We start from the raw sequence: 24,039 nt of genomic DNA, 5'->3' as shown, positions 1-24,039 counted from the left end.
CAGGGCCTGTTCGCCGATGTGTAAAATGACGCGCAGTGATGTCAGGTGTGCATCACGACGTCACCGCGAGTCATTCAGATCTTGAGTTTGGTGGGCACACACCGGAGTTGGCTGCGCGTCCACCAAACTGTCAAAGGCCTATTAAGGCCATTCAAATTCCAATTGAAATAATTAACTGAGCTGCCCGTCCAACCACAAGGTGGACAGGCAGGCGAAGAGCCCAGGCGGCCTTCACATTTTTCAGGAAACCTCATCCATGGGCGGGATGAGGTTTCATGAAGGGTTTATAACCTTTAATAAAAATTTTCAAAAAAATCCATAGATGCTGTCACATGAGGCGACATGTCTTAAAAAAATTTTTTCCCTTTAGTTAAATTTTTACATTTCAAACTGATCTCCCTGAGGCAACTCCGTGCCTCAGGGAGATTTCTGAGTTCTTTCGTGCGCATGCGCGTAACAGCACAGGCCCCGAATCAGCCTTCTCCCCCCGCCCGCACAGGGACCGCTCAGGGCTTCCGGGTGCACATCACGCCCGCACCTGCTCCCACCCAACCCCCCCGACAGGGAGAAAATTCTCCCCAGTGAGAAAAGCGGGCATGTTGGAAATCTGCACTTCATCTCTGGAATTAAAACAGAATGGTCCTTAATAGGCTTTGAGCTGCAAACGTGTAATTTAATCATGCTTCCTAACAGGGAGTGTGTTGAAACATTATTTAGGAACCGTCCTTCTGGTATGCATTTCTTCACACTGCTTACATGTCCATCGGTCCATACACTGGTCTTACTGACACAAGTTGGAAAATCTGTTGCCAGCTCTTCTGTGAATGAAGAAATTGTCCCCAGTTCCTTAAATGTGTTTAATTCAACTGCATTAAACTCAGGATTGAAATGTTAAGCAAATGTTTCTTGTGGCTATGCTGGGACTGAGAAACATGGGTCTCGTTTGGAGGCAGCAAGGCAAAGTCTGTACTCAGAGTTACAACAATCAGAACATTATGGTGTCAATAAAGCAATGGTGAATGTCTCATAATATGGGCAAGGAACCTTAGAATACAAGGGTCACACTGAAGGGACTTAAGCTTTATTTCTTAACTAACACATTATATCATCCTGTAACTGCTTGTTAACTAAGTTCAGACCTGCAGCTGACATGGTTGTGTTAATCGATTATTTCTTAAGTAGCTCACTCCTTTCAATTATTGAGTTTTTTTTTATTTGCCATCTTTCTGATTGATTGGTATCTCATCACAAGGGGCATTAACCTCTGACTAGTATCAGAAAGTGCTGGCCCGCAGGAATTAGAAGAAATAAATATGCACTTACATGGTCTTGAAAATTATGTTGACACTTCCGTTCACCGGAGCTGCTTGGGGCCTGCATCAAAAGGCTCCTCACAGGCCCCAGCAACGTGTAGCTCCAGGGTATTCAAGTAGGTCCAGACCCCCTTTTTACGGCACTAGCTGCCGTAAAGCAGTAAGTTTGAAGGCCCAGGGAAATTGACAGGCCAGGGAGAAGGTAAGTGTCTAAGGTAAGTGGATAGGGTTTGGGGGGTGGGGGTGTCCAGGGGCAGTCCAGGGGGGTGGATCAGAGATCCGGGGGCTGGTGTCGGGTCGGGGTGGGGGGTCTGGGTGTTTGGGTGGGGAGTATCGGAGTTCCGGTGGGGGCTGTCGGAGTTCCGGGGCGGGAGGTTGGAGTTCGTGGGTGGTGGGGGTGTTGTAGTTCGTGGAAGGAGCAAGGCATGTTGGAGTTCGGAGTGGCGGGGGGGATGTCAGAGTTTGGGGGGTGGGGTGTGTCAGTGGTCAGGGGTATTGGAGTTTGGGGGTTGGAGGTGTTGATGTTCGGGGGTGTTGGTGGTTCGGGGTGGATGTGTCGGGGGATGGGGTGTTGTTGGGGGTGCTGGGAGTGTCGGGTGGTGAGGGGTTGCGGAGGTCGGGGTGGGGCGCGTTGGGGGTGATGGGGGTGTCAGAGGTCAGGCGGGTGGGGGGTGTCGGAGGTCGGGGGGGTGGGGGTGTTGGAGGTCAGGTGGCTGATCAGTGGGTTTGGGGTCGGGGGTGTTGGTGGTGAGAGGGTCGGGGTGGGGGTGTCAGAGGTCAGGGGGTGGAGGATGTCAGAGTTCAGAGGGTGGGGGTGTTAGAGGTCCGGTGGCTGATCAGTGGGGTTGGGGTCTGGGGTGTGGGGGGAGTGTCCCGTGGGGTCGGTCTGGGTCTTTATAATTGTTACTCAGAAGTTAGACGAGGTTTTAATTCTTCTAACTTTTTCTGAGTAACTATTGTGTCACCCTGCCGGAACCATCCGAAGTTTGCAATTTAAACCACATTTTCGGATGGCTCCCAGCGCAGCGCAATTGTCCAGAGGAAGTGTGAACTTCTGGGCAATTGCTGTCAAACCCTTACCTGGAAACTTGCCGACGCTGGGGAGCACGGAAGTTATGGGCTCTATATGGTGGATATGCTGAGGCCAGTTATAGAGGAGAGGGATATGGATCTTTTAGAATGTGACTCTTCACTCTGTTTAATGATTCCTTTCGTAGCCAAAAGGTTGAGCAGGTTCTTCCTGAATTTCACCCCGATGAATGCATACAAGATTGGATTGATGCAGCTGTGCAGGATACCCAAACCTTGATTACCAATTAGAGCCCAATCAATACGATTCCGCATGACACAAGTATAATCAATGAGTTTGCTCCTCATCAGTGTGTCAATGAACAGAGTAATATTATACGGGAGCCAACAAATGAGAAAAGCCAGCACCACCGCTATGATGACCTTCATGGCTTTCTGTTTCTGGAATCCCTTTGTTTGACACAGTTTCCAGATCGTCACACTGTAGCAGAAGACCATGACAGCCAGTGGGACGAGGAACCCAATAAAGTGTCGCAAAAACCTGGTGGTTACTCTCCATGTTTCAGCCGATTCACCTTCGAGTAACTCAAAACAGACCGTTCTGCTGGTACCAGGTGCAGCATATTCACCCTTGTACAGAATTGGTAAAGACAGAACAATAGCCACCACCCAAACAGCAGCACAGACCAGCTTGATTAGAAATGGTCTCTTCTGGTTGTGGATCTGTGTAGAGTAGACAATGGACAGATAGCGATCGATACTGATACAAGCCAGCAACAGGATCCCACTGTAAAAGTTAACTTCCTGTAACATGCTGATGATCTTACACATGGCATCACCAAACACCCAGCCAGATATGGCATCCACTGCCCAAAAAGGCAGGGTCATGGCAAAGAGCAGATCAGCCACTGCCAGATGAAGCAGGTAGATATCTGTGGATGATATTGTGCGTTGATTGTAATGTATGACAGCTATTACGACCATGTTCCCTGTCACAGCGAGGATACAAACCAGGCTATAGACAACAGTCAATGCCACGTTCATTGACTCATTTACAATGGGTGTACAGGCAAATGTGTCTGGATCATAGTCAATCTGTTCAATATCAGTATAATTTTCAAACGTTTCTTGCAAATCAGTGACTTCCATAGTTTTCTGAAAACAAACAGAATGTAGATCAAAGACTGAGAATAAAACCAAATTATGATACAAAAACTGTAATATTAGACTCAGGTTATACACCAGATACTATAGGAGCATTCACAGTGGAGTAATGATACAGCTTGGTGGCAACATAGCAGTGGGGAGGACACAAGAGACTGCAAAGAGATATAGACAGTTTAAGTGGTTTGGCAACAAGGTGATAAATGGGTCAAATTTGGCCTGTAGTCTCTGGTGTTTAGAAGAATGAGAGTTGATCTCATTGAAGCATAGAAGATCCAAAAAGGCTAAGAGGATTCTTCCCCAGGCTTGGAAATCTAGAACATGGCGGCACAACATCAGGATAAAGGGACAATCATTTAGGACTGAGATGAGGAGAAATTTCTTCACTCAGAGGGTTTTTTTGTCTTTGGAATTGTAGATGCTGCATTGGTGAATATATTCAAGTCTGTCTTGGGGAATCAAGAGATATGGGGAGCAGGTGGGAGACAGAAGATAGATCATGGTCAGTTTGGAGCAGAGTCGTGGGGCTGAATGGCCTACTCCTGCTCCTATTTCTTATGTTCTTATTTCTGAAGCAGGTGTAGTCTCACCAATGCCCTGTTTGTCTGAAGCATAATCTCCCTACTTCTGAATTCAATTCTCACCGCAATAAATGATAAAATTCTAGTACATGGAAACATAGAAACTAGGAGCAGGAGGAGGCCATTCGGCCCTTCGAGCCTGCTCTGTCATTCATCATGATCATGGCTGATCATCCAACTCAATAGCCTGCTCCCGCTTTCTCCCCATATCCTTTGATCCCTTTCGTCCCAAGAGCTATAATCTAACTCCTTCTTGAAAACTTACAGGGCAGAATTTTATAGCTGACGCGTGGGTGGTGGAGCTTGCATGTCAGCGCTTAAAATGTCACACGCTGACAGCATGCGTGCGTCCCGACGTCAGCACACAGCATCACGATATTTCGGTCAGCGGGCGCGCTATGCAGCGGGACACGCGCCCGCCATTAATTAAAAGCCTCGTTAAGGCCCTTAACTTGCCAGTTGGCGACAATTTTTAGGAGCCCGTGTGATCTTCGGCTCAGCGCACAGGCCCAAAGGGCAGGCGTGTAGGAGATTTTTTATTAATTCATGCACTGGCGGGATATGTGGACTCAGAGGGGTTGTTCATGTTTTCCATGAAGTATTTAATACAGAAAGTGTTTTAAAGTTTCCTGTGTGATTGTTAGCAGTTCACACTGATTTGCATGAGCTTTTTGTGTACTTTGAAACCAATCTGCAGACAGTAATCTTTCTCGGGCCTGCAGCTTTCCGGAGGCCTCCATTTAGCCTGGGTATGGGTTCTGACATCTCCACTGGAGGCAGCTCCTCTGAGGACGAAGGAAGGGATATAATAAGGAGGAGGCCAGGACTGGACAATCAGCCTCCAGGGGAGCCACCTTTGGGAGGCCAGGGGCAGGTACAAGGGGCGCAGGGCCAAGAGGTTGTCCAAGGTGGAAGGGGCCGCAGAAGATGCCACTATCCTGCTGCCAGGGTATACAAGCGGTGAAGCAGCTACCTCAATATGTCTGAGGTGCAGTGCCAAAGGAGGCTCTGTCTCTCAAGGGAGACAGTCAACTATATCTGTCAGATGATTGGCCCTGAGATCTCTCCTAACTGTGTGGGTGGACACCCCATGCCAGCGGCTCTGAAGCTTACAGTTGCCCTCCACTTCTATGCCTCTGGCTCCTTCCAGGGCTCGGTGGGTAATCTTTGCGGTGTCTCCCAATCAGCTGTACACACTTGTGTCAAGCAGGTTACAGACACTCTGTTCAGACAGGTATTGACCTTCATCCACTTCCACTGTGACCAGGCAAGTCAGATACAGCGAGCCAGAGGCTTCGCAGCCATTGCTGGCTTCCCCCGCAGGGTACTATAGACTGTACACATGTGGCCATCAAGGCGCCAGCAGCTGAGCCCGGTGCCTTTGTCAACAGGAAGGGCTTCCACTCCATGAACGTGCAGATAGTGTGTGATCACAGGATGCAGATTCTGCAAGTCTGTGCAAGGTACCCAGGCAGCTCCCATGACGCCTACATCCTCAGACACTCCCAGGTGCCGGGGCTCTTCAGTGCTCCAGCTTGGCTGGATGGTTGGTTGCTGGGTGACAAGGGCTATCCCCTCCAAATGGTGGCTCATGACGCCTCTCCGCCATCCAAGAACAGAAGCTGAGCAGTGCTATAATAGGAGCCATGGCACCACAAGGGCTTTGGTGGAGAGAGCCATTGGTCTTCTCAAGATGCACTTCCGTTGCCTGGACCGTTCGGGGTGTACTCCAGTACCCCCCAGATTGTGTCTCTGTGATAGTGGTAGCATGCTGCGCTCTGCACAATCTTGCGCTGGAAAGGGGGGAATGCAGTTGACGATGAAGACCTTGACACACTGGATGAGGCTGCACATGATGAATCCAGCAGTGGCTCAGAGGATGAGGAAGCACAGGGCAATGATGAGGGGCAGTATTCCGACCCACTATTACACCAAGGAGGCAGGGACACCCAGGACAATTTAATCCAAAGAACCTTCAGCTAGCTCCACACACACATGGATCAGCAGGACCAGCATTGCCTGGCACTTCCACACTTGGCACTTAGGTGCTACATCTTCCACCTCATCAGCTGCAACTAAGGGCTTAGTACAGAAACATCAATGTCTACTCAAACACTCATGAGATGTCTGTAAAAAAGACAAATGCAGCACAAAGGAAACACCCTCAGCCATGGTCAGAAAAGTGGACTTTATTCTGTCCAACATAAAACAGAAACGTCTCTATTGCAAACATAAGTATATTTTCCCTAATCTAAGGCCAACACAAAATCACCAGTGACATACCCATTGAATGCCTACCGTGCCTTATGCTTTTGTTTGCGGGTGCTACGTCTAGGTGCCGCCCCATCGCTCGTAGTGGCTTGTAAGACAGCCTGCTGACTCTGCTGTCCTGTTGGCAACGATGACCTTGGCGGGCGTTCTCTGGACCGTGGAGCCTGTGATGGCCCCGCCTGGGAGGGAGTGGCCAGTTCCAGAACTGGCACCTCCCCAGTTGTCGCAGCCTCAACGGATGCAACGATCACTGGCAGAGGGGCGGAGGAGCTGCTGCCCTCATCCGGAGCGCCCTGAGAGGAGCTCGCAGCTACGACAGGCAGCTACTGCACCGACGTGAGGTCACATTGGACCTCCCTGCTCACCGCAGATGCATGGGCACCGAGCGCCGATGCTTGGTGCCCACAACATCTCCCACATTGGGAATGACCACCCATGGCCACTACCGCTGTGAGGGCTTGCAGGTCAGAGCGTAACCCAATCAGAAGAGTCACCATCCGATCAAATCCCCTCTCCATGAGAGTCACCAATCTCTCAGTGGAGGAAGCGTGAAGTTCTGCACTGAGGTTCATGCCTTCACTTGCACTCTGCCTGGACTCCTCCATCGCGAAGACCAACTGAAGCACATCCTCATGCAACCCTGCCAGATGCAAACGCGATTCCTGCCGCTTGTCCTGCAGCTGCTGCATTGGTGACAACTCCAGAGGCACATCATCCGTGCCGGACTCAGCCAGTGCCTGGTCCCCTGCAGCCCTCCGACTGCTGGTGCCATCGGCACTCTCTGTCTGTGCCATCTCCTCCAGCGATTGTGAAGTGCCCTCTCCACTGTGACCCGGGACACTAGCTGACGTAAAATTCCCCACCGATGTGTTTGTGTCTGCGCTGGTGCCTGGCTGGCTGAAGTGATGTGCCACAAGTTACAAGTGTTGGCCCACAGGTGTGGAGGGGGGGCTCTGGATGTGTTGGTGGCAGCCATACAGTGGTGATGCTGAAATTAACAACAAGGACAGTGCATCAGTTAACGTTCAGTCAGTAACACCATTCACCCCTTTCCCCCCCAACCTCATAAGTCACTCACCCTCCAAGTCCCTAAGGAGATGAACATTGGTGGAGTGGAAAAGAGTCAAGAAGAGGCCCAAACATTAAACGCGCATACAGACAGGCTGGTCAGATGGCCTCAGGAATGCCACATGGCATGATATGTGCCATTGGATTGGGGAGAATGCAGAGGTACCTGACCTGGATGCATGCTGGCCTGGAGAGTTGCGGTGCTGAGGAAACATCGCAAACACTTGCAACATTTGCCATGGATCACAGGAGATTGACAGGTCACATTATTGACCTTCATACTGTTATGAGGGGCATAGAACGGGTGGACAGAAGGCAACATTTCCCCTTGGTGCAGGGATGAGTAACATGGTGGCATTTATTTAAGTTGAGTGCCATGAGGTTCACAGGTGAGGTGCTGAGGACCTTTTGGACAGAGTAATGTGGAACGCACTGGGTGAAAGGGTGGTGGAGGTTCCAACCCTCAAAACGTCTTTGGCTGTGCAGCAGCGATGCCATGGCATGTTAGGTCATGGGGATAGTGGTCACAAATGGGATAAGGCAACTTTAGAAGTTGGTGGAGACACGAATCCTCAAGGGGACGAGGGACCTTTGTGTATGACCCACACATCAGAGTGTCTCAGTCTGTGAATGAGCAGTGTTGCAGCATTAACGATTGCAGCAACCATCAGTGCTTTGGATTGTGGGGAGACAGAGTGGATGGGACTGTGGACCTCAAATACCTGGCCGCTGCACCCCAGCCTCGCCGACAACTGCCGACCTGGCCGCCTGCCTCCTCCCCAGCTCCATGGCCTGCTCCTCAAAGGTGGTGAAGCGCTGGAGCAGGACATGCCCACCACCAGTCCTCTGGCGCTCCCTCTGATTGTGCTCAGTTTTTGCCTGCAAAACACAGAAGAGGATTTATTGGGGCTAATCACTCGTGTACTCTGCACGCGCACACAGCACCCCAACCACAGTGGCCCATCTGAGGCCTCCAGCGGCTCCTGTCCACACGACTGGTGATCAGTCCCCAGAAGACAGTGCGGCTGGTCCCAACCCCCTCCCCCAATGACCACCTTAGACACATTTGGAGTTCATCACTTTGAATAGCACACGGGTCTTAGCGCCCATGGCAAGGAGGCGCAACTAGGTGTGGCGCCGAGGCCAGCAGATGGCTCTTGGCCATGACACCTTGAGGCTCCCCTTTCACCATCTCATCACCATCAATAAGACATATGTTGGAGTTCTGAGTATGTGTCTAGCTGCCTCCCCTGCAGGTTGCCCCCAGACTACTCAAACGCGACAAACACCAACATATGCTGCAGGGAGGACCCATCTTCTCCTCAACCACTAAGGCTGATGTAAGCATGGTCACTACCTGTTCGCCCACCCAGCGTGCACCAAATGCCCAATGCAGTAACGACACTAAGACATGGGGGGAGGGGGGGCGGGGCTCAAAGGCTAAGGCTACCTTCTGGGTCAAATGGCCAAGGCCGACATGGTACTCATCCTTCCAGAGCGCAGTAAATCATTGAATCTCTTGCAGCACTGGGTGCCTGTGCGCCGCACATCATCATGGGCACTTACAGCATCACCTCCCACGCCTGCCTGGTGACGTGGGGGGCCCTCCTCCTCCCATCATCCGGATTCAATATATCCCGATGGCTGGACACCTCTTGGAGGAGGACAGCAAGGCAGGCATCGGAGAAGCGAGGGGCACACTGGCCTCCCGCTGGCCTCTCCTGCAGCCTGCCCCCCTCCTCCCGCTCCTGCTCCTGTCCTGTGACAGCTGCCTCTCTCTCTCCCCGAGTGGCCATGGTGCACTACCTCAAGCAGGCTGCCTGGCCACTCTTTATACAGATTGCCGGTTCCCCATTGGAACAGGTGGTCTGAGCACGCCCGCCTCCGCAACTATTTTCCCATTCTCCATGGGAGTCGCTAACCCGCTGGGCGGGCCTTAATTGGCCCGCCTGCGGAAAATAGCAGCGCGGCCCGTTTCGTCAGTGGCAATCGGCTGCCCGCCCGCCCGTCAAAGACAAAATTCTGCCCACAATGTTTTGGCCTCAACTATTTTTTGTGGTAGCGAATTCCACAGGCTCATCACTCTCTGGGTGAAGAAATTTCTCCTAATTTCAGTCCTAAATGGTCTACCCTGTATCCTCAGACTGTGACCCCTGGTTCTGGACTCCCCCACACATCCTTCCTGCATCCACCCTGTCTAGTCCTGTTAGAATTTTATAGGTTTCTATGAGATCCCCCCTCAGTCTTCTGAACTCCAGTGAATATAATCCTAACCGACTCAGTCTCTCCTCATATGTCAGTCCCGCCATCCCAGGAATCAGTCTGGTAAACCTTCACTGCACTCCCTCTACAGCAAGAACATCTTTCCTCAGATAAGGAAACCAAAACTGCGCACAATATTCCAGGTGTGTTCTCACCAAGGCCCTGTATAATTGCAGCAAGACATCCCTGCTCCTGTACTCGAATCCTCTGGCTATGAAGGCCAACAAACCATTTGCCTTCTTTACCGCCTGCTGCACCTGCATGCTTAACTTCAGTGACTGGTGTACGAGGACACCCAGGTCTCGTTGTACATTCCTCTCTCTCAATTTATAGCCATTCAGATAATAATCTGCCTTCCTGTTTTTGCTACCAAAGTGGGTAACCTCAATTTTATCCACATTATGCAGCATCTGCCATGCATTTGCCCACTCACTCAGCTTGTCCAAATCACACTGAAGCACCTCAGCATCCTCCTCACAGCTTTCCGAATTTCTTGCTGTACCTGCATATTAACCTTTTGCGATTCATGCGCTAGGACACCTAGATCCCTCTGCATCTCAGAGTTCTGCAATCTCTCACCATTTAGATAATATGCATCTTTTTTATTTTTCCTGCCAAAATGGATAGTTCCACACTTTCCCACGTTACATTCAATTTGCCAGGTCTATGCCCAATCACTTGTGTCCACTTCACATCTTAGTATCCTACCTATCTTTGTCTCATCAGCAAATTTAGCAACCATACCTTCAGTCCCTTCATCCAAGTCATTTACATAAATTGTAAAATGTTAAGGTTTATTGATGAGCACGTGACATGTGCTCATGCCACTACCATCAGTTGTTTATCTCTATCCCTTTTCCCGCCCATCATCTGAGTGGTGCTGAATCACAACAGTTTACTGTTGAACAGATGTAGACACTGAATCAAAGTGTACAAAAATAGCAGCAAACAAGTCTGCATAATCCCGGTCATCCTGAGCGTGAGCGTATTAAATTGTTTCATGCAAATAGGTGATTACATGAAGCCCCTTTCAGACGTCAATGTGGCAGTAGTTTCAGATATAAGTTGAATCCTGTATTTCAGCCCTATTGCAGGAAGGTCAAACACAATATGCGATTAAAGGCCTGCAAGAGACATATCAAATAAAATCCCAGAAAAGCTGGAAAACAGCTTAAAACAAGTGTATAGGGCATTTAGTAGGGCGCATCCCTCCGCCACAGTGTATTAACTCAACATTATTACAATCACACAGCTCTTCCATAAGGTTTTTCCCTGCCAGGTTGATGCTCTTAATTACAAAGCTGAAAATCTTTTTAAGTGCTTCCAACTCATTGAGGAGACTTCAGGACAATCTACATCCAACAACCTACTCTAAAAACTCCGCACACATTTTTACAGCTGTGACAAATTTCACCACAGCAGCTGAGACAATCCCCAACATTCAAAAACCATCACCAACATTCAAAATGAAATGACCCACAACATTCTAAAAGAAAAAGTCAATTCACCTATCTCCCATTGTTAACAGATCCTTTAAAAAATTCCAGGATCCAGATCTGCATCCTCACCAAAAGCTAATCAGTTCTTCCTTGGGCCATACCCCATTCGTGTACCAAGTTTTGTTGTAGTCTGTCTATTGCTCTTTGAGATATATTGTTTACAAGCAAGCAAGCTGGGTCAAAAACATCAGCTATGCCCACCTTGAGTGGAGGAGGCAATAAAAAAAAGCCCTGGCACAGCCACAACCCAAAAATATAGAAAGAAAGGTATTCAACTGAAAACCAATCTTTAATAGAGGCCCATGACCCATCATGTAACTGCAACATCACACACCAGTTAATCTGCCTCCATACTATTGTACATGTAGAAAAAAGATGCCTCTTTTTACCTCTCCAGAGAAACAGAATTGCACAGAATGTTCCCAAAACCATTTCAATGTGGATCTTAACTAGACCTATTCCTGCTTGTTGGATTTAACTTACCATGATGCTTATAACTAGCTCTCCAAGGACGTACAAACATCTTTGTAAAGCATATAAGCATTTTTTTAGTAACCCATTTCCTAGAGGAACTGTACCTTCTGAAACATCTTGGTTCTCATTCCTACAGAAATAAATACAATCCCAATAGTCCAGTTAAAATATCATATCAAAGGTACTAACATACTAAATAGGGATGCCTGTCAGAAATGAATCTGTGCCAACTGTTCTCAGATGTTTTCTGTCACTCTTCAGATATTTTTTAATCATGCTCAATTCAGTGGGAAAACACATATATCCTGTGAACATGAAATTCTTGTGTGAATCATTGTCAACTCCTGTCCGCATGCAAGAATGAGATATTCAAAAAGTTTTCCAGAATCTAAACAACTGGGCAACTGAATAACACAGAATTTCATTCACCTTTTTGCATCTCCCACATTTCTCCTCTTCTTGTCCTGCTAACACTCCCAGGCTGGATTCTGGGGGTCCTGGAACAGTGCTATGTTGTAATATGCCTTGAAGGGATAGCAGCATGACATCGCTAGAAGGGAAGTGTGCCATGGGATCCAGTCTTAGTTTCACTTTTGCTTTGAGCAGAGCACACACACACACACACACACACACAAACAGCTCTGATGTCTTGAAGCTTTATACCCATGTATAACTGTTCACATGTGCCTAGTCTTAGTAAATGAACCCACAACTTGTGTTTACCCAGTCCCTTAAACAAACATACAAATCTATCTACCTCTGCCTTAAAAATATGCAAAGTCTCTGCTTCTATAGTCTTTTGAGGAAGAGAGTTTCAAAGACTCACAACCCTCTGAGAGAAAAAAAATTCTCCTCATCTCTGTCCTAAATGGGCAACCCCTTATTTTTAAACAGTGACCCCTAGTTCTAGATTCTCCCACAAGAAGAAACATCCTTTCCACATCCATACTGTCTAGACCCCTTAAGATCTTAAAGGTTTCAACTAAGTTGCCTCTTACTCTTCTAAACTTCAGTGGATACAAGCCTAGCCTGTCCAACCTCACCTCATAAGACAACCTGCCCATTCCAGGTATAAGTCTGGTAAACCTTCTCTGAACTGCTCCCAATGCATTTACATCCTTGCTTAAATAAGGAGGCCAATACTGTACACAATACTCCAGATGTGTTCTCACCAATGCCCTGTTTGACTGAAGCATAACCTCCCTAATTCTGTATTCAATTCCCATTGCAATAAATTATAAAATTCTATTAGCTTTCTGAATTTCTTGCTGTACCTGCACGTTAACCTTTTGCGATTCATGCACTAGGACACCTAGATCCCTCTGCATCTCAGAGTTCTGCAATCTCTCACCATTTACATAATATGCTTCTTTTTTTATTTTTCCTGTCAAAATGGACAGTTTCACACTTTCCCACGTTATATTCCATTTGTCAGGTCTATGCTCACTCACTTGTGTCCACTTCACATCTTAGTATCCTACCTATCTTTGTCTCATCAGCAAATTTAGCAACCGTACCTTCGGTCCCTTCATCCAAATCATTTACATAAATTGTAAAAGGTTGAGGTCCCAGCACTGATCCTTGTGGCACACCACTCATCACATCTTGCCAACCTGAAAAAGACCCATTTATACTTACCTTCTGTTTCCTGTTAGCTAGTCAATCTTCTATCCATGCAATATGTTAACTCCTACACAGGAGGAACACAAGTGCATCAGTTGGTGAGAAACTGCTGTTAGGGAGAATCTTCAAGTAGCTGAAAATGAGAAAAACACATTCTTCTTAAAAGAAGGAGCTACTTAGATTTCAGTAAGAAACACAAACAATAGGGAAGTAAAGTTAAGTCAAGGCCAGGTAAAATAAAGTAGTATAAGTAAACCAAAGTAATTAAAGTTAACGTAAGGGAAGTAAATTGAAGCAATGGCAGAACATCTCGGTCATGTGAAATGCGTGTTCTTTAATATGTGGAAAGTCATGGATGCTACCGGAGTCCTAGGCGACCACATGTGCAGGAAGTGTCACCAGCTGCAGAACCTTGTGCTCTGGGTTTCGGAGCTCGAGTGGCAGCTGGAGTCACTGTGGTGCATCCGCGAGGCTGAGAGCTACATGGATAGCATGTTCAGTGAGGTGGTCACACCACAGTTTAGGAGCCTAGAGGCAGAAAGGGAATGGGTAACCACCAGGCAGTCCAAGAGAACTAGGCAGGTAGTGCAGGAGCCCCCTGGGGTCCCACTCGCCAACCGGTTTTCCGTTTTGGATACTGGTGAGGGTGTTAGCCCCTCAGAGGAGTGCAGACAGAGCAAAGCTTGTGGCACCACAGGTGGCTGTGCTGCACAGAAGGGCAGGAAGAAGAGGGGAAGAGCAGTAGTGATAGGGGTTTCATTAGTGAAGGGAACAGACAGGCATTTCTGTGGCCATAGACATGACTCCAGGATTGTATGTTGCCTCCCTGGTGAAGGGGTCAAGGATGTCACGGAACGGCTGCAGGGCATACTTCTGGGGGGAAGTGATCAGCCAGAGGCTGCGGTCCTCACTAGTACCAATGACTTAGGTGGGAAAGGGGATGAGGTCCTGAAAGCTAGGGAGCTAGGAAGGAGATTGAAAAGCAGGACCTCTAAAGCGGTACTCTCAGGATTACTTCCAGTCCCACATACAAGTGAGTATCGAAACAGGAGAACAGAGTGATTAAACATGTGGCTGGAAAGCTGGTGTAGGAGGGAGGGCATCAGATTTCTGAGGCATTGGGACCAGTTCTGGGGAAGGTGGGACCTGTACAAGCTGGACGACCTACATCTGAACAGGACTAGGATGAATATCCTCGCAGGGAGATTTGCTCATGCTGTTGCGGGGGGTTTAAACTAGATTGGCAGGAGGCTGAGAACCTGAGGGCAAATTCAGAGCAGGGAAAGGAGATGGAGAATTAGTGAGTGACTCTGAAAGCACAGGTTAAAAAGTGTACAGCACAGGAATTTGGCAGCATTAAAAGGTATATATGTAAATGCAAGGAGTATAGTAAATAAAGCCAATGAGCTGAGGGAACAGATACACACATGGCAACATGATATCGTTGCTATAATGGAAACTTGGCTTAAGGAGGAGCAAAAATGGCAGCTCAACATCCCTGGATATAGAAATTTCAGACAGGATAGGGAGAAGCATAAAAAAAAGGTGGAGGATGCAGCATTATTGGTTAATGAATCAATCACAGCTGTGAGGAGGGATGATATATTAAATGAAGCACCAAATGAGGCCATATGTGGTTGAGCCACATTGCTAGGAGTGTACTTAAGATCCCCAAATAGTGGAAGAGAGTTAGAAAAGCAAATATGTAGGCAGATTTCTGAGTGTAAAAACAATAGGGCAGTAATATTTGGGGACTTCAACTACCCTAATATCAATTGGGATGAGAACAGTATGAAGGCACAGTGGGTGCAAAATTCTGCATTCAAAAGAACCTTTTTAGCCAGCTCATAAGTCCAATGAAAGGGGGTGCAATTCTAGATTTAGTCTTAGGAAATGAAGTTGGGCAAGTGGATGAAGTAGCAGTGGGGGACCGTTTTAGAGATAGTGGCCATAATGCAGTTAGATTTAGCATAATTATTGAAAAGGACAAAGATAGAACAGGAGTAAAAGTTCTAAACTGGGGGAAGACAAATTTTACAAAGCTGAGAGGCAAACTGGCGAAAGTGGACTGGATACAGCTACCAGATGGAAAACAATGTCATAAAAACAAAAAGCTAAAAGCTACTGTGGATGCTGGAAATCCAAAACAAAAACAGAATTACCTGGAAAAACTCAGCAGGTCTGGCAGCATCGGTGGAGAAGAAATTCTCTTTATATTTCACCTTTCTCCTAACTATGCTTCAGTTCTGCCGAAGGGTCGTGAAGACTCGAAACGTTAACTGATTTCTTCTCCACCGATGCTGCCAGACCTGCTGAGTTTTTCCAGGTAATTCTGTTTTTGGAAAACAATGTCATATCAGTGGGAGATATTCAAAAGCGAGATTCTACAGACACAGGGTAGACATGGCCCCACAAAGGGAAAGGGTGGTACTGCCAAATCCAGAGCCTCTTGGTTATCTAGAAGCTTACAGGGTAAGATAAAGCAGAAAAAGAAATCTTACGACAATCACAAAAAGCTTAATACTATAGAAAGCCTAGAGGAGTATAGAAAGTATGGGGATGAAGTGAAAAAGGAAATTAGGAAAGCAAAGAAAGGATGCAAAAAATATTGGCAGGTAAAATCAAAGAAAACCCAGAGGTGTTTTATCAGTACATCAAGAGCAAGAGGATAACTAAGGAAAGGGTAGGGCCTATCCAGAGATGTACATGGTAACTTGTGCGTTGATGCTGACGATGTGGGCAGGGTTCTTCATGAGTACTTTGTCTCTGTCATCAATAAGGAGAGGGATGATGCAGACACACTAGTTAAAGAGGAAGTGTAAAATATACAATAAGCATAGTGAGAGAGGAAGTACTGGAGGGACTGATATCCTTGAAGATAAGTCACCAGGGCTGGATGGATTGTATCCCAGGCTGTTAAAGGAAGCCAGGGAGGAAATAACGGATGCTCTGAGGATCATTTTCCAACCCTCATTAGGTACAGGCGAGGTGCCAGAGGATTGGAGGTCTGTGAATTTTGTAACAATATTCAAAAAGGTTGCGAAGTATAGGCCAGAAAATTATAAGCCAGTCAGTCTGGCTTTGGTGATGTGCAAATTGTTGGAATCAATTCTAAGAGACAGGATAAACTGTCATTTAGAAAGGCACAGATTGATCAGGGATAGTCAGCATGGTTTTGTTAGGGCAAATAATAAGGAGGATTAGTAAGGGTAGTTCAGTGGATGTTATCAACATGGATTTGTAAGGCATTTGACAAAGTCCCACATGGTCAGGAAAGTGAGATCCCGTGGGATACAGGGGAAGGTGACAAGTTGGATCCAAAATTGGCTCAGTAACAGGAAACAAAGGGGAACGGTCAATGGCTGTTTTTACGAGTGGAAAGTGGTTTCCAATGGCGTCTCACAGGGCTCAGTGTTGGGGCTCTTGCTGTTTGTTCTACATATTAATGATTTGAACTTAAATGTGGATAGCATGATTGGAAAATTTGCAGATGACGCAAAAAATGGCCACGTAGTTGACAGTGAAGAGGATAGCTGTTGTCTCCAGATGATATCAACTATTTGGTTGAGTAGGTGGAAAAGTGGTAAAATGGAATTCAATCCAGAAAAGTATGAGCTAATACATTTGGTGAGGGCAAACAACGAAAGGAAATACTCAATAAATGGGAGGATATTGAGAGGGGTTGAGGAAATGAGAGACCCTGGAGTGCATATCCACAGGCCCCTGAAGATGGCAGGACAGGTGGATAACATGGTAAAGATGAGTTGGATGAGATGATTGGATGAGATATTGAATACAAAAGCAGGGATGTAATGATGGAACTGTATAAAACACTGGTTAGGCGTGTATAGTTCTGACCACCACATTACAGGAAGGACATAATTGCTCTGGAAAGAGTACAGGGGAGATTTACAAGAATGTTGCCAGGGCTTGAACATTGCAGCTATGAAGAGAGATTAGATAGGATGGTTTTTTTTCTTTAGAACAGAGAGTGCTGATGGATGACCTGATTGAGGTGTACAAAATGATGAGAGGCCTAGATAGGATAGACAGGAAAATCTTTATCCCCTAGCTGAGGGGTCGATTACCAGAGGGCACAGATTTAAGGTGATTGGTAGAAGGATTAGAGGGGACATGAGGAAAAACTATTTCACCCAGAGGGTGGTGGGCATCTAGAATTCATTGCCTAAGTTGGTGGTTGAGGCTGAAACACTCAACTTATTTAAAAGATACCTGGATCTGCATCTGAAGTGCTGTAACCTGCAAAGCTACGGACCAGGTGCTGGGAAATGGGATTAAAAATGAGCGGCTAGTTTCTTTTTTCTCTTTTTATGCTGGCACAGGCATGATGGGCTGAATGGCCTCTTTCTGCATCGTAACTTTTCTATGGTTCTATGAGCTTTCATTTTACTAAATAATCTTTGATGTGGCACCTTATCGAATGTCTTCTGTTAGGAATCCATATCTCCAAGAACTATATGTTTTTTATAAAATTGAGAGGACATTGAAATATTTGGACACTTCCTTTGGAGCTGACCAGGATTTATTTAAAATATTATAAGTTCACTCTGGACTGTGACCAAGCTGCCTTCTCCAAGAGGTCAAATGACTTCAGCTAAATGACCAGCATTACACCCAAGGAGATAAGAACTATTTGCTTACTGTAGTTTTATTTGCTGGAGAAAAAAAACTACTGTTTTCAGAGGCTAAGGCCCTGGTGTTTTTACAGGAAACTACCTGACAGGGATGAGTTTCTGTTTTGAACTTCTGTTTTGGAGTCAGTTTGGGATCTAACCAAGAAGGTAAAGGTTGCCCAACTTGCTCTCTCCCTCCTGGTCTCAGTATAACTTATCTGAATTTAGAAACTTGGGAGCTGAGATGAGAGAAAGATCCCAAGGATGTTGATTCCACTCTGTTCTTCTCTACACCAAAGCTCCTTTGGAAAGAACTTCCAGACAACTACTGTGACCAGCAATCCATCTTCGCACACAAAAACACCAGATCGACAGTGTCAAAACCCTTCAAACTTCATATTTTTATCATAGGCCTAAATTTTACACACACCATGCATTACGATCAGCGGGCCTGGAAGCAGGTGCGTTATCCACTCCTGCCTACGATCGCAACCCAGATGAAATTTCACGCTGCTTCGCTCATTAAAGGCCAGCCAGCGTGAAACACGCCAGACATTGGCTCAGCACTGGCTGTGGGGACAAGGGTGGGAGCGTGGCGGGCACTGGGTGCAATGGTGACCTGAAGGAGGCATTTAAAGTAGCACAGGCAGCTACCTGTAAGCTGCTAGGAGTTGGGGAGGAGCCTCAGACAACTGTCAACAAAAGAGTGCAATATCATATGCTTATCAGGAGTGATGGCCTCATCACTCGCTGGGCACATCAGGCTGGAGGGCAATGCTGGTGGGCACTCAGCCCCCCACCCCCCCCGGGCCTTGTCTTCAGGGAGCAGACTCGGAGGGAGGAGCACCGGAGCGGTGAGTATAAATCTAGCTTACCTCGGGGATTCGCAGCCTTGTCTCCAGGGAGCAGACTTGGAGGGAGGAGCATCGGAGCGGTGACCTCGGGGGACAGAGTAACTGAAGCCAAAACCCAAAAAGTGACGTCAGAGGAAAGCTGTGACCTGACTGGTTGGTAGGAAATCTGCACCAAATTTGAAAAAAAAACACTGCAAAGCTAATCAATAAATTAATTAACTAAGTAGAGATGGCTGGGCAGGTGATGTGCTGTAGCTGTATGACATGGGAGCTGGCAGATCCCATTGCGAGCCGCAGTGACCACATCTGCAGCAAGTGTTGGTTGCTAGAGGAACTCCAGCTCAGACTTGATGAGCTGGAGTCCGAGCTCCGGAGGCTGCAGCACATCCGTGAGGGGGAGAGTTACCTGGAGGCTTTGTTTCAGGAGGCGGTCACACCCGGTAGATTAAGTACCTCAAATTCGGTCAGTGTTCAGGGTCAGCAGGGTGTGACTGCAAGTGAGGCAGGTAGCGGGATCCTGTGTTCAGGAACATAGGAGCCTCAGCTCTTGACCTTGTCCAACAGGTATGAGGTACTTGCACCCTGTGCGGATGATCAAGAGGGCTGTAGGGAGGATGAGCCAGCTGACCACGGCACCGTGGCACAGGAGGCCATTCAAGAAGGAGGAGCAAAAAGACAGTTGGTAGTTGTAGGGGATTCTATAATTAAGGGAATTGATAGCATCCTTTGTAAGCAGGATCGAGAATCCCGCATGGTATGTTGCCAGCCCGGTGCCAGGGTGAGGGACATCTCTGACTGGCTTGAAAGGATATTGGAGAGGGAGGGGGAGGATCCAGTTGTTGTGGTCCACGTCGGAACAAATAATAAAGGTAAGACTAGGAAAGAGGACCTGTTTGGGGATTATCAGGAGCTAGGAACTCAAGGGTTATAATCTCCGGATTACTACACGAGCCACGTGCAAATTGGCATAGGGACGCGAGAATAAGGGAAGTAAACACGTGGCTAAAGGAGTGGTGCGGGAAAGAGGGGTTCCATTTCGTGGGGCACTGGCATCAGTATTGGAACAGGAGGGATCTGTACCGTTGGGACGGTCTCCACTTGAACCGATCTGGGACCAATGTTCCAGCGAAAAGGGTAAATAGGGTGGTCAACAGGACTTTAAACTAGAAAGTGGGGGTGGAGGGAAGGGTAAAACTCCAAGAAGTATGACTAATGGGAAACAAAGCAGGAGGTTAGCGAGTTGGGGGGTGGATTCAACTTCATGGAAAATTATGAAAAAACTGAAAAGAAAGGAGAGCCCAGGAGAGGCCATTAAAGTCTCCAGAACACAAAATAGGACAGAGTGTTTGGAAAGGGCTAGGAATCTAACTTCAAGCACATCAGATAAAGGGACGACAATGAGAAAGGGGACTGGAAATACAGGACTGAAGGTGTTGTATCTGAATGCAAGCAGTATACGAAATAAGGTAAGAGCTTGTGGCGCAGATTGAAATTGGCAGCTATGATGTGGTGGGCATCACGGAGACATGGCTGCAAGGGGATCAGGACTATGAGCTAAATATCCAAGGATATACATCCTATCGAAAAGATAGGCAGGTTGGCAGAGGGGGTGGGGTTGCTTTGTTAGTAAGAAATGAAATTAAATCGATAGCAAGAAACGATGTAGGGTCAGATGATGTAGAATCTGTGTGGGTAGAGTTGAGGACCCGCAAAGATAAAAAGACCATAATGGGAGTTATGTACAGGCCTCCGAACAGTAGTCAGGATGTGGGTCACAAGATACACCAGGAGATAGAAAAGGCATGTAAAAAAGGCAATGTTACAGTGATCATGGGGGATTTCAATATGCAGGTAGACTGGGAAAATCAGGTTGGTAGTGGATCCCAAGAAAAGGAATTTGTGGAAGGTCTACGAGATGGTTTTTGGAGCAGCTTGTAGTGGAGCCCACTAGGGAACAAGCAATTCTAGATTTAGTGATGTGTAATGAGGCAGATTTGATAAGGGAGCTTAAGGTGAAAGAACCCTTAGGAGGAAGTGACCATAATATGATAGAATTTACCCTGCAATTTGAGAGGAAAAAGCTGGAATCAGATGTAATGGTATTACAGTTGAATAAAGGCAACTACAGAGGCATGAGGGAGGAGCTGGCCAGAATTGACTGGGAGATGAGCCTAGCAGGAAAGACAGTGGAACAGCAATGGCAGGAGTTTCTGGGAGTAATTTGGGAGACACAGCAAAAATTCATCCCGAGGAAGAAGAAGCATACTAAAGGGAAGACGAGGCAACCATGGCTGACAAGGGAAGCCAGGGACAACATAAAAACTAAAGAGAAAGCATACAATGCGGCGAAGAGCAGTGGGAAGCCAGGGGATTGGGAAGCCTACAAAGACCAACAGAGGACAACTAAAAATGAAATAAGGAAGGAGAAGATTAAAAATGAGGGTACACTAGCCAGTAATACAAAAGAAGATTGCAAGAGTTTTTTAGACATATAAAGGGTAAGAGAGAGGCAAAAGTGGACATTGGGCCACTGGAAAATGACGCTGGAGAAGTAGTAGTGGGGAACAAAGGAATGGCGGAGGAACTGAATAGGTACTTTGTGTCAGTCTTCACGGTGGAAGACACGAGTAACATCCCCAAAGTTCAAGAGGGTCGGGGGGCAGAGGTGAGTATGGTGGCCATTACCAAGGAGAAGGTGCTAGGAAAACTGAAAGGTCTGAAGGTGGATAAATCACCTGGACCAGATGGATTACACCCCAGAGTTCTGAAGGAGATAGCTGAAGAGATAGTGGAGGCGTTAGTGGTGATCTTTCAGCAATCACTCGAGTCAGGGAGGGTCCCAGAGGACTGGAAAATCGCTAATGTAACCCCCCTGTTTAAGAAGGGAGTGAGACGGGAAATTACAGGCCGATTAGCCTGACCTCGGTCGTTGGTAAGATTTTAGAGTCCATTATTAAGGATGAGATTTCAGAATACTTGGAAGTGCATGATAAAATAGGGCAAAGTCAGCATGGTTTCACCCAGGGGTGGTCATGCCTGTTAGAATCCTTTGAGGAGGTAACGAGCAGGTTAGACAAAGGAGAGCCAATGGGTGTTATCTACTTGGACTTCCAGAAGGCCTTTAACAAGGTGCCGCACAGGAGGCAGCTCAGTAAGATAAGAGCCCATGGTGTTAGAGGCAAGGCACTAGAATGGATAGAAGATTGGCTGTCTGGCAGGAGGCAGAGAGTGGGGATACTCAGGATGGAGGCCGGGGACTAATAGAGTTCCGCAAGGGTCAGCTTTGGGACCACAACTTTCCACTTTATACATTTATGATCTAGATGAAAGAACTGAGGGCATCCTGGCTAAGTTTGCAGATGATACAAAGATAGGTGGAGGGACAGGTAGTATTGAGGAGGCGGGGAGGCTGCAGAAGGAGTTAGACAGGTTAGGAGAATGGGCAAAGAAGTGGCAGGTGGAATACAATGTGGGGAAGTGTGAGGTCATGCACTTTGGTAGGAAGAATAGAGGCATAGACTGTTTTCTAAATGGGGAGAGAATTCGGAAATCTGGAGTGCAAAGGGACTTGGAAGTCCTAGTCCAGGATTCTCTTAAGGTTAACTTGCAGGTTGAGTCGGTAGTTAGGAAGGCAAATGCAATGTTGCCATTTATTTTGAGAGGACTAGTATATAAAAGCAGGGAAGTGCTGCTAAGTGAGGCTTTATAAGGCTCTGGTCAGACCACATTTAGAATATTGTGAGCAATTTTGGGCCCCGTATCTCAGGAAGGATGTGCTGGCCCTGGTGAGGGTCCAGAGGAGGTTCACGAGAATGATCCCAGGAATGAAAGGCTTAACATATGAGGAACGTTTGAGGACTCTGGGTCTATACTCGATGGAGTTTAGAAGGATGAGGGGGGATCTGATTGAAATTTACAGAATACTGAAAGGCCTGTATAGAGTGGATGTGGGGAAGATGTTTCCGTTAGTAGGAGAGACTAGGACCCGAGCGCACAGCCTCAGAGTAAAGGGAAGACCTTTTAGAACAGAGATGAGGAGAAACTTCTTTAGCCAGAGTGTGGTGAATCTATGGAATTCATTGCCACAGAAGGCTGTGGAGGCCAGGTCATTGAGTGTATTTAAGACCGAGATAGATAGGTTCTTGATTGGTAAGGGGATCAAAAGTTACGGGGAGAAGGTGGGAGAATGGGGTTGAGAAACTTATCAGCCATGATTGAATGGCGGAGCAGACTCGATGGGCCAAATGGCCTAATTTCTGCTCCTATGTCTTATGGTCTTATGGTCTTCACCGACGAGTGCCTGCGCACTCTGGTGGAGGCAGTGAGTGCCTGGCGTGGCATCCTCATGATGTGGGATGGCAAGAGGAGGCCACTCCAGTTGATGAAGAAGGCCTGGACGGAGGTGGCTACCCAGTTGAGTGGGCATGATGTTGTGCGCCACACATGTAGCCAGTGCTGGAAACAGTTCAACGATCTCCTGCACTCCACAAGGGTGAGTACCAACTTGACATGGAAGTGTGTATAGGTGTCTTGGAAGGTGGCCATTCTTCTGGTGCTCAAGGGTGTGAGATGCAGAGTGCCGAATGGCATCTATCCCTGTGTGTATCAAGACTGGGAGATGTGCCCGCTTGCCTTGTGTATATAGAAGGGTTAGGTGTGCTAATCTGACGGGCACCTAAACCTTCGTGTCCTTGCGCTGGGGCATTGGGGATGAAGCTGGGATGGTGTGGCAGGTAGAGTGTGCACTAATTCATTCATTTTTGCCCATACAGGAGAGGAGAAGCCATAATGCGATGGACAGTGCACAAACGTATGGTGGAATCCCCAACATACCGATACTTTCCAAGTTCAAGATAGATGCCCTGGACATGGAATGCGAGCATGGAGCAAGGTCCACAGGTCGTGGAGAGACAGGGGTCTCGGATGAAGGTGAGTGAACAGATGAGAGACTGGGGAAGTGTGTAAGAGCTGTAGCATGGTGGCGTCTCCAATGAGAAATTCTAATCAACAGCCCCCAATACTTGTCCAATCACAGTGCCTCAGTGAGGCAGCTGTCCACTCTGACCAGCAGTCGTAGTTCATGCACAGTCACTTTGTTACAATGTAATCGACTGACAAATTCTGCTCCTCCCTCAGAAGCACCATCCTCACAATGTCCAATAGACCCTGAGGACCCTCCCTTGACACCTGAGGAGGAGCCATGGACAGACGTAGCCGCATCACATCATCTCTCCGAACCAAGCAGCAGCACAGATACAGGCACGTTG

At 47.3% G+C, this 24,039-nt stretch overlaps 1 protein-coding gene across 1 annotated transcript in view; it reads right to left on the bottom strand.

Annotated features, from left to right (window-relative positions):
• Positions 1 to 2,192: 2,192 nt before the first annotated feature.
• The window catches only part of cxcr1 (chemokine (C-X-C motif) receptor 1), a 38,499-nt gene continuing 16,652 nt past the window's right edge, over positions 2,193 to 24,039 (bottom strand). The window contains exon 2 of the mRNA XM_078551407.1: positions 2,193 to 3,497. Within this exon, the coding sequence (XP_078407533.1) occupies positions 2,436 to 3,491 (1,056 nt within the window). The 5' untranslated portion in view covers positions 3,492 to 3,497 and the 3' untranslated portion in view covers positions 2,193 to 2,435. The remainder of the gene's footprint in view (positions 3,498 to 24,039) is intronic.

Source organism: Cetorhinus maximus, chromosome 11 (genome assembly GCF_964194155.1).
Source record: "Cetorhinus maximus chromosome 11, sCetMax3.hap1.1, whole genome shotgun sequence".
NCBI lineage: Eukaryota > Metazoa > Chordata > Chondrichthyes > Lamniformes > Cetorhinidae > Cetorhinus > Cetorhinus maximus.
Note: the sequence above shows the minus strand (reverse complement) of the source record. Positions and strands in the feature narration are given on the sequence as shown.